At 35.9% G+C, this 11,655-nt stretch overlaps 1 protein-coding gene across 1 annotated transcript in view; it reads left to right on the forward strand.

Moving 5' to 3' along the window:
• Positions 1–1,444: 1,444 nt before the first annotated feature.
• Positions 1,445–11,655, forward strand: part of RDX (radixin) — a 39,579-nt gene continuing 29,368 nt past the window's right edge. The window contains exons 1-2 of the mRNA XM_009282613.2: positions 1,445–1,465; positions 6,109–6,180. Of these exons, the coding sequence (XP_009280888.1) occupies positions 6,169–6,180 (12 nt within the window). The 5' untranslated portion in view covers positions 1,445–1,465; positions 6,109–6,168. The remainder of the gene's footprint in view (positions 1,466–6,108; positions 6,181–11,655) is intronic.

An 11,655-nucleotide genomic window follows, 5' to 3' on the forward strand; every position in this document is an offset into this window, starting at 1 on the left:
CCAGAAAAAGAGTTGGTTCACAGAAAATTAGGTAAAGCCATAAAGAGAGTGAGAGTATGGATCCATCTACAAGATGCAAAATTAGGGGGATAAGAAGTGTAGAGGTTATGATATTAGAAGGCAGTTCCTGGTTAAAGGAGGTTACCTTAGCCACTGCCAGGATGGGTATACGGCCTTTCTTCTTCAACAGTCTTGCTCAGCTTTTTGAAAAGGGGGACTTCTGTTGGCCGAAGCGAAGAAGGAAGTTATTTAAGGTATTACTTCTTTCTATTGGATGTGTTAAATACATCAAAGCTGTCCTATCACTTTGTGTTGCATTAGGAGTCCCTGGGAGTAGAGGAAAGGGAGGATTTTCAAGTCTGTAAATGTAAACAAAGCTTTATACAAACTTCTGAAGAAAGTCCTGATTGTTGAAAGATACACTGAGTGCTGCTTTAATGGATCACTATCTTGCGTGCTCGGTGAGTTCACTCCACAGCTGAAGGCACCTAGGTAAACTCTTTCAACTTTGAAGGGCTGTATCTGCGGGCTAACTTTACCAGTAGGCTAATTCTTAGCTGTGCTTTGAAGTTAAAAACTTTTTTCCTTTCTGCTTTAGATGTTTATTAATCACTCTGTGAAATGAAACCTTCAAGTCATGTAGTACAAGGAAAAACAAATTGGCCCAAAAAGAGAGTTAATAATCTTTACACTAGAACATTTTGATTTAAGAACTCTAGCTAGTGTATGTGGAGACTGATGCGAGTGGCCAGTTCATGTTCATAAGTTTCCTTTATTTTATGGAACTAGTTCTAAGAGACTTAACAGCATTATTCAGAAAATATATCCCATTTCAAAACCAGGTATTATACCCAGAATTTTGGTTATGTCATAATTCTTTGCTAACTGTATTTTTAGATAAAGGTTTATTTCACCTTGAAACAACAGAGTACCTGCATCAGTCACACTTCTTAATTTCCATTTTTGCTTGTGTATCAGATGTACATGGGAAGATTGGCCATCCTGTCATTGCAGGATTCAAAATCTTAGAGTTATTTCAAATAGTGCAGTTGTGGGTACTTTGAAGCTAAAATTTGAAGTAAGGTTACTAAACTTAATAAATATAAACTGTATGTAAATTGTATAGCACATCTATAGCATACCAGTTTATTAACTGGTAAAACTGCAAGTATTGCACGGATATTCTTTGGCTGGCCTGCATTGCTTTTTGTTTAACTACTGTGTTGGCAATCACCAAGTTTTCATTCGTACTTCTGAAGTTCTCAGGAACTCCAGTTTGGAAGAAACACTTCACTCTTCAAAATATATTTAACTATAAATACATTTAATGCATAACAATTGTACTGGTTATATTGCAATTATTTTTCAGAGAGACAGCAAGCCTATCTAAAGTATTTCGAAGGAAGGAAGGATTGGGAGAAATGGTGGTTTTAAGAAGGTAAAGATACAGTACTAAAAAAAGTTGGTACGTAATACTCTGCATGTGATATCTAGCACTGGTCAAATCTCAGTTATTACATGTTAGTTATAGAATTCAGCTCTTTTTTTCCTTTTTTGTGAGATAGATGGCTTTTTTTGGTTCCCCCCTTGGTTTGCTTACATCACAGACAATTGAGTAGACGACCTCTGTGTCTGAAAAAGATGTATGCAGAAGTAAAGTCTGTGGCGAATGAACTTCTTTATTGGACTGCAGCAAGTGTGTTATTAGGGAGATGTTAGCGTAAAAGATGATTGCCCTGCAGGCATTCACAGGCTGCTTTGGAGTAGAGAGGCATTTCTGTAGAAAGCTGAGACCAGTTAGTCAGGTACAGTGGCCTGTAAGTTGCCTATTGCTGCCTCCCCAAAGATCTAAAACTTTTAGGTATCACAAAAAATTGAATGGTATAAGATTTTGAAATGAAAAAGTATATTAATTTTAAATAAGTTCCTGTAAATAAATGAGTTAGTTGTATTTCTGTGGCTAAGGCTCTGTGGTCCCTGCCCTCTGTATAGGGCATAGATGATGAACCTTGCTAGAGCTTAGGAGGCACACTGCTGAAGAGACTGCTTCTGAGAGAAGGTCTTAAGCTGTGAGATAGGGATCCTGCTTTTGAGGGTCAGTTCTCTGCCAGCCAGGCATCCTGCTCAAGCCTTCTGCCTCCTATCCCATCCTCACCTGACCTCAGACCCATGGCTGTGTATATGAATGTTTCTTTTGAAAACAGCTGCTGCGTAAATTATTTGACAGAATTTTGGCATCAAGCATTTTATGCACCATCATTTTCCGAAGAAAGCTTTCTTTGTCATCTTTCAACAATTGCTTTATTTGTTGGCTTCTGTGGCATAACTGGAAACATGGATGATACTGATTTAAAAATCCTAACTGCCTTGTAGTGAAATGAATTGAAATCACAGTTCTTCATTTCAAGAGAATTCTTGAAGTTCTGAGTGATTTTTTTGTTTGTTTGTGATGTGGAGCCTTCTGATATTTTGGTGGTTTGGTCCAGAGTCCAGATTACTGCATATGCTGTGAAGGTCTCGAGGGCTGGAGTGTTGTAGCAGTAGGAACTCGGCAAAGTCACAACCCTGCTAATCCTGACTTGGAAGAGGCACCTTTGGGAATCGAAATGCCAAAGTGATAAGCCTTTATGTCTAGTAGGTCACAAGGTGGTTTCAGAATGCAGGAAGAAAGAGGGATATCATTCCCAATCCCAGCTGGCTGTTTTTTTTTCCCCCTACTTGCAAGGCCATCTCACATGACTGTTAAGATAAAAGTAAGTATAAGTAATCAATTGTTTCAAAGATAAAAATTTAGTAAAACTGATACGGTTGCATCCACTAAATATAAATTTATTGGAAATGGGTAAGTAGCAGAAGTGAACTCCCATGCCAGTAATAATAGTGGAGATGCACAATATTTTGCCTGGCAGTGATTTTTTGTTTCTTCTGGCCAAATATTTTCCTTACATTTGTTTTGTTTTTAATGTTAGCTGGTGCCAATAATTGGGAAAGATAGGGTGTTATTTTTCTATTCAGTGCTTATTTGATTTCACTTTTTGCACAATTTTAAGATCTGTAACCTTCTTGATTTTTATATACCTATAATACTTAGTTGAAATGCTTTTGTGTGAATATACTGTTTTGAAATTGCATAACACTGAGTATGAAAGCATATAGACACTGGCTGTTTTTTGCATTATATATACAATGGAAACAATGGTCCATGAATTTAAGTTGCAGACCCTATTAGTTGAGTTTGATTTCTTTTTTTTCCTTATAATATGGCACAAGGTCTTTATGATCTGAAATAGAAACAAGTTCAGCATAGTTGGCTCTAAATTTATTAAATTTCTTTTTTTTAAAGAAATGATAGGTTGTTTTTTTTTTACTATAGTAAAAGATATTACAGCAAACACTTCAACAAAAAAATACTTGGACTATTACTTGCTTTGCACAGATTTTTTTCTGTTGCTTGTGTACTGTGATAATTTATCGGGCCCACGAGATCTATGGGGCTGACAGTGAGACTTCATTTTTATTGAGGTTTGCACAAGAGGATTCTTACTTTTAGCTGATGGCTTTGTTTTATTGCATGCGAACAATAAATGTTAATTCTGTAAACTCATTTAAATTACGTCTACCAATTGTGATTTGATGACATAGAATTATCCTATAAAACTTTGTATTCACGTTTCTGATTTTAAAAAATACCTTAAGGTTTTAAAATAGTTTTCAAATAAGTAATTTAGGGCTGGTTGATAGTAGTTTAACAAAATGTTTGGGTAAAACCCGAAGTAAAAAGTTGGGACTTATCATTGCAAATTCTTCCATAAATAAAACGTATGAGGGTATGTCAGTCATTCTAGAAAGTGATAGACATGATCTCTCTTAGAAAGACCTCAGAAAGTAATCAGTTGATAACACAGATCTCAGCCTTGTGCCATGTGTTCTCATTTGTCTCCTGGAGACTGGACTTAGTTATCAGTCATCTTACCGCACCCCTTCTTTTTTCAATGCTTATGTAACTATAGGTACATAAAAACAGTTGTGCTACTTTCTATTCCTTTTAGTACTATTGAGTTGGCACGCTTGTAAAATGGTGGATGAGAATCTAATTTAGCTTTGCATTGTTAATTAACTGAGTTTAACTCTAGGGCTTCAATCTGCCTTCAGTTTTGCAAGCAACGAGCCTCTACTGTCAAAAAGATCAACGCAGGGATTACTGCAGCTCGGAATCCTGCTTACTCTTAGCAGATATTAAAGCCAAGCTTGTTTTGCCTTTTACTACTCTTTTGAATTTTTCTGAGGAGTACATTAGGGAAAGGAGGGGAGAAGAGGGGGCAATCTCTTCTGTGAACGGGAAATGTGCTATTGAATTTTATCAAAAGCCAGTGTTGTAAGGACCCAAACAAACCTTCCCCCCCCCCCCCCATACCCACTCCTGAAAGCTTTTTTTGGATTAAAAGAAAAAAAGGGGGGTGAAATTGTGGAAAACTGTATTCATATTTTTCAAGAATATATTGAACGATATCTTAGAATAGTAAGGTAGTCTTACGGATACTGTCCAATACTTTAGAATATCTTCCGTAATTAAAAAAATAATGTACTGGAATGTAATTGTCTTTATGCTAGGCAAATGTAGTATTATAACTTTATAGTTGTGCTACATTAATTATTTCATAATGAATATAACTTAAAGATACTGTTTTAATTTTTTGCAGGCTGATTTTTCATTAAACAAAATTTGCCCCATATCTGCATTATACCATTAGATCTCTTTCTGTAATCTTTAGTCTTAACATTCATTTTTCTTTACCAGCCAACAACATTGATGCTTCTTAAATTCTGTTTTCATCCTTTATCTCTTTTTTTGTATTCCCTCTTTTCAAATGTATCTTTACAGATTAGAAAAAGAAATAAAAACTAAATGCTAGTGCACCTTAGGTTGCTGTGCAAATGTTTCTAATATTTACTGTATTTTTTATTGCCAAGAAGCAAGGAAAAATAACTTCTTTTGTAAATATATATATAACAATACTTTATATTTACATTTTTCTTTATCAATGAGAAATTATTTATACAAAAGTTTGCTTTCGATAAATGAATTACTCTATAAACATTTTGGTTTTCTCCTTAAATGCTTCTTCTAAGCACTTCTGAAAATTTTATTCTGCAGATGCAGTCATGGAGTTATAATACTGGAATCTTGGATTATTCAGAATAATATGTTACTTTAATTTTTCTTAGTATAACTGTAATTCCAGTTGATACTATTTTTGAAGGCAATGTCATCTTTGGTACTCTTTGCAGACCAGCAGCAGGACTGGTTCATGGAAGTCATTACTTTAGAAGTGTGCAAGAGGGTGACTAGCTGCTTATTCTGAGTTAGAATGAATTGAAAAGGAGGCAGGATGCTACCTACCAATAACATTGCAAGCATATTTTTTTCAAGGCATAAAAACTGTTTTGGAACAGAACACAATAGTGAATAATTACCATGTAGACATAACTTACAGCCTTTCTGCTTTAAAAAAAAAAGCTCTATCATTTTAAGCAGAGCAGATTTTCTTCCTTTTTTTACTGTCATGGTGTACTTGCATTTCTCTTCATTTTGGAAAAATGACCGTACCATTCCTTCACTGAGAGAAATGGGTGCTTTTATAGACAAGAAATACAATTTTGATGCTTTAAAATTATGTTAGGTTTTTTCTTTGTTTTCATGATGTTTCAAGTTTGACTAGAGTTGACAGATTAAATTGCAGCTTTGGAGTTCCTTGTACAAATTTTAGTTCCTTGCAAATAATGTTAAAGGTTTTTAATACTAGAAGATGTCTGATATCAAAAGTTTTTAAAAGAATTTGTAGCACTTGGGGAACTGTTGTCTCTTTATTCTAACATTAGTGGATTATTATTCTACAAAAACTAGAAAGGAGGTCACTACTTAGAGACCTGTAGATTCTGGTACTGGTTAGCTTAGATGCTTTTTATTTATGTTATCTAATGAAAAGTGTATTTTGTACATGTAGAGCACTTGTTTACCTGCTTTGGAATTTTTACTATTTGCTGTGATGTACATGAACTCTGTTATGATTAATTTAAATACGACCCTTTTAATTTTGTTTTTGACAGAAAGGGACAAAGAGTTTGTAGAAGACTTAAGTGGACAAGAGACTAAAGAAAACAAGAAAAATGCCGAAACCAGTAAGTAGCTGTTCTCATCTTACTTTAGATGAGTAAGCTCATCTAAAATCTAACAGGGTTTTCATGTTTTAGAGTGGTGATCTTATAACAGCTCTAGTTGTTTTGACTCTGCCCTTTCTAGATTTCATATGATCTTATAATGCACAATTGGAGTTGTGATAGTTTAATACCAATATGTGAAAAAAGATCAAGAAAGCTCAGTGCTGCAAGTTGCATGGAGCACACTTGGAGATGGGGGCAGTACTTATAAACCACAGTGAACTTAGAGACCGTTTGGCTGGCAGGAGGAATGACTTTTCAGGAATTGTTGACTTAGAGATGAGATGACATACAGTGGTTAATGGAGGCATAATTAGAGCCTGACTCAACGTCTGTGAGAATCAGTGGAAGGATTTGCTGCAGGATTTGGCAGGGGAAGACAGAACATGTGTAAAGTGTCTGCGACAGCAACAGCACTAAGTTAGGTGGTAGTTTTACCATGGTAGAGGGTATAATCTAGAAGGTAAGTGTTGAAGGGAAGAAGACATAAGCAATGTTTGTGGTCTCCTATTCATCTCACTTCAGCTGAGATAAGGGTTCATCCACTTTCTATCGGGGGGGGGGATCTCCAACTTTTGTTTTGATAGTTCTAGAATTCTTTGAGGAGATAATTTTTCAACAGCTTAATTCTTTTGCTGTTGATGTAATATTGGTTGTTTAGGATTTCATCTGCCATGTGTTAACTGAGTTTTGGTTGTCTCTTCCCCTTGTATCCAGTGAGTAAAGCATTCAGAAAGGGAACCGAATTGTCAGGGGAGATTTTTACTCAACTCAATTGGTTTATGTAAAAGCCTTCAGGCTTTCTTTGTTTACTGATGTTTCATTGAGGTGGTAGATTAGGAGCAGGGCAGATCTATTGCAAAGAATAAATATGTCTGTGTGCATGTGTGTACACATATACATACTTATACATAGACATAGAGAAGTTTTTTGCTATTAATCAGAAATTACCTGTGTAAATAATCTGTATTGCACACCAGTATTTGGAACTGGTACAGCTTAATGAATAATGTGAGCATGGGACTGTCCAAGGGCTAGAAGTTCTGTTCTGAGCTTTGCTGTTGGCCTACTGACAAACTGGCCATACCATATTATTTCTGTAATTTATTCTTTTCCCCCCTGTGGATCAGGGGCAATAACTTCTGAAGCTGGAAGTAGTTATTTGTATCCTGTCCCCTTCTTACAAAAAGCTGCACTATTAAGGGCAGGAAAATGAATTAGCAGCATAACGTTTTCTGACCTTTTTGAGTCCTAGCTATGATAATTGAGTAGTGATTTTGATAGAGCTTCTCAACTGGAAAACTGTGTTTTAAGAATAAGGCAAAAAGTCACTGTGAGTCCATGTGCTTCCTGAGGCCCGCAACTTCATGCAGCTACAGAGCAATGAAGTCACAGAAGTGATGGCTAGAAAAAAAGACAGCCTGAGTGAGCTTACTTCTTTTTAAATTCTGGGATTGGAACCATGAAATTTACGCAGGCAGGGTTCCCTCTATTTTAAGGGCCTGAGAAAATTGTAGGAAATACAGTTTCAGGGTTGTTCACAAGAAAAGCAATATCCTTAGAACTGAGATTGCAGAGGTGTTGTAAGAGCTCACAATCCACCCTAGGAATGGAAATTAGCTACCAGATCTTATGAAAGAAGCTGGACTCATGCCAAAGAGGAGGGTTTTTTTTTTTCCTTTTATGAGGGGCTTTATATAAAGAGTTCTCATATGTTGGGATGTTCTCTTATGTCTCTTGACGATGTAGGCACATGTGAGACCTTAGAAGGAAGCCAAGTGAAAGGAGCCATTAAGAAATGAAATTAAATTTATTACAGTTCTTGAAAAATGTCATATGGATTTCTTTCTATAAACTACAGGTTGCTGTAATTATAATTGGTAATCAGTGAATGAAGAAATAGCACACATGCCAAAGATAAAGTAATTTTCCCTATAAAAAGCAAACCTCAGATTTTGTTCTCGTTGCTTCTTAAATGGTAGATTGCTTTGGAGCTTCCCCCCCCGCCCCTTTTTTTTTTGTTTTTCCCCCTCCCCTTCTTTGGAGACTGTAAGAGCCTAGTCATTGGTTACGTTTAATGAATCAGACATTGTTCTTTGAAGAGCCTTGCTGTTCTGCTAGGGTTTGATAGTACCGGACTGTAGAAGGTCTCTTGCTCTGGACATTCACTGTAGCTCTTACCAGTTGTCTCTAAAGACAATCCACAATAACCAAATGTACTTCTAGTCCGGAAACTATTTGTGCTTCAACTCCTTGTTCTTTATTTTTTGACAGCTGTTGCAATAAGACTGTCAGTGTTCTGTAGTTTATTATTGGAGGTCTTTTAACCTGAAAACTAATGAAATAATCATGGATAAGAACTAAGAAAACCCAGGTAACATAGCTGGTGAGAATTTTGAAAGTGTTGATTTATAGCTCTCTTCTCTGTATTACTGTGACCTATTTAGGTATATATCTATTTTTTTCTCCAGATTCTGCTGTAATGATCCAATTGATAGTTTTCAGAAAATCTGGTCGTCTTGTAAATGTGTGAACCTGTGCAGTACAACTATAAGTAAATTCTCTTCACGTTTTTGGAATGAAATTTTTTTTGTTATGCATAACAAATAATTAAGCTGTAGATTGGTTTAAACAAAATCAGTAAAAACTAAATCACAGAAAAAACAATGGAATAGATTTCAGTTTCACTTTTTTGCTTCATATTGAAAAGTTATGTAGTATTGCAGACAAAATTAAGTAAATGAAGACCAGTAAAGGGTCTTGGCATAGTTGAATTTTAAAGCAAAGATCTTTCATTTTTCCCAGAAGTCTCAGTCTGAAATAAGGTTCATGCCACTGTGAATGATATTCTTATATATGGTAGTAAAAGGTCATTGTTCTCACGTGTTTGGGATTTTCTCTCTTAGAGGCTACTAGGTTAAATAGCTTGAGTGAAAAGGCTGTTTTGAAAGGGTAAAAGTGACTTTAATATATTATTCTGAGATATTAAGGTAATACGTGTCTGAAAAACATACGTTATTGAAACAATTTTGTTTGATTTCTTCAGTAGAAAAGTCTGTTCACTTTGGCTGTGTTTGTAACAAAGTGGCTTTCCATTCTTTCAAGCAGTTCACTCAGCATCTCCTCTACTTTTAAAACAAAATAGTTTTGAGACTTATTATTCTCAGTTCTGCCTAGCAGTGCAAAATTAAGTTTCATTTAGCTTCTGTTGTGATCCATCTAAAAAAAATAGGTGACTTCTTTGTTTAATTAGGTGTCTGCTATTGTAATCAAAATTGGAGCTGTTAATAGGGCTATTTTCAGTGTGCTTAGTTTTCTGCTTACTGAAGAATAGAATATTTGTTGAATCTTCCTAAAAGATTTCTTCCTAAAAGAACAGATAATGTTTCTCAGATGTATGCCATTCTCCCAGATCTTCACCAAAAATAGAACCATAGAAACTAAAATTAGACATCATTAGTTACATAACTGTTAATCATTTCATAGGCTAAGAAGATTAGATTTAATTGACTGAAATATTAGTTGCATTTGTAGGGTGTAAGAGGAGTTAAAATTATCAGCTGTTTTTGCTGGTGGTTTGCAGCATTTTTGTACAAGACTGCAAGGTGTGAAAGAGAAAGCATTACGCTGGGTAGTAACGGGTAGATGTCAAAGTTTAAAATTAAAAAGGAATTCTTTTATAGACTTCAACGTTTTATGATACTGTGTATTCAGAAGGAGTAGATATCAGGTTCTGGCATAATATGGATGTTTAAAATTTGAATTAATATTTATAAGATCAAGTTAATGTCTGTAAAGTGGTTGAACTGAAATAGTGTATAAATTAATTTTTGACTGGAGTGTTGTTTTACAGGAAAATCTTTGAGATGTGTAGTGCAGTATTTGAATTATGATTTGAATATATGATTTATTTCTGCAGCATAAATAGACAACTGATGTCAGTTTGGAGGACTGCTTTCTTTTGATTTGTCTATTAGTAAAATTTATTTGCCATTATTCTGTAGCCTTCTGTTCCTAATGCTGTTTAATCCTTACCTTTTTACCTTATCTTCATCATTAGTTTTTCTCTTGCATTTCTTCCTATGTCTGCTTTGAGGTTGATGTGGACAGTGTGCTGTGTATGTTTGTACAGTGTGTAAAGCAGTGGGACCATTATACTGCTACTCCTTGACACAAATAATTTAATATGCAAACTTGATACAGTAATTGGCTGAACTAGTGTGAAGAAACTCTTGGAAGAAACTTTTTTTGCTATATGCAATTTTCTTATAAATAAGAATTGGACTGGTTTCTGTGGCTTTTACATGTGACTAACTCATATTGCATTTAATAAAGCAAAACCACTGGAAACCTTTTTCATGTAATTTTAAATGGCTTTCTTATGAAATATTGGTACCTACTCAGTTTTGGGCTTCCTGATGAAAGTGCCACGACTAATATCTGTGAATGATGGCTGAAGTACAGTAATAGGAAGTATTAGACTATTAAGCTAACAGTCAGTTTTTGTGCATATTCTATGGAGTGTATCTACGTTTGAGGAGAGGTCCAAAGGTTAGTGTGGTGACTGTATAATATGCCATTAAATTGTGGAGGATTGAAGTAAGATACTACAAGGAAGTGTAGAAATATTTTTTTCAAGTCATTAGAGCAGTGAAAGAATACAACAAAAATATAATTCCCATATGAAATGCGTGCTTTTAATATGTGCACATGGATGTTTATTGTTCCAGGTATGTTCATTGACTACATTCTTTATTGGTTTGGATAAATTCTTTCATAGATAAATTGCTTTAGATTATGTTTTATAAATACTATTCTGTGAGTTGTGGCAAATGTCCTCATAACCCGTTAACAACACTTGTTATCAAAACATCAGTTGCTCCCTTCACAAAGAATAATCAACATGTATGTGTGTGTTCTCCCTTGACCATGTTTAATCATTCTGAAGCAAGTCAATCTCTTCACTATGAGGGTGGTGAGGCACTGGAACAGGTTGCCCAGAGAAGTTGTGGATGCCCCATCCCTGGAAGTGTTCAAGGCCAGGTTGGATGGGGCTTTGAGCAACCTGGTCTAGTGGAAGGTGTCCCTGCCCATGGCAGGGGGGGTGGAACTAGATGATCTTTAAGGTTGCTTCCAACCCAAACCATTCTGTGGAGTCTGGTAAAATACAGATAAACTCAGACTGCTAGTTCTGATGGCAAGGACCTGGACAAGCTCGAGGAGTGGGCCCATGTGACCCTCGTGAGGTTCAACAAGGACAAGTTTTGTGTCCTGCACCTGGGTCGGGGCAACCCCCGGTATCAATACAGGCTGGGGGATGAAGGGATTGAGAGCAGCCCTGCCGAGAAGGACTTGGGGGTACTGGTGGATGAAAAGCTGCACATGAGCCAGCAATGTGCGCTCGCAGCCCAGAAGGCCAACCATATCCTGGGCTGC

Source organism: Aptenodytes forsteri, unplaced genomic scaffold, assembly GCF_000699145.1.
Source record: "Aptenodytes forsteri isolate BGI_AS27 unplaced genomic scaffold, ASM69914v1 Scaffold294, whole genome shotgun sequence".
NCBI classification, from domain to species: Eukaryota; Metazoa; Chordata; class Aves; order Sphenisciformes; family Spheniscidae; genus Aptenodytes; species Aptenodytes forsteri.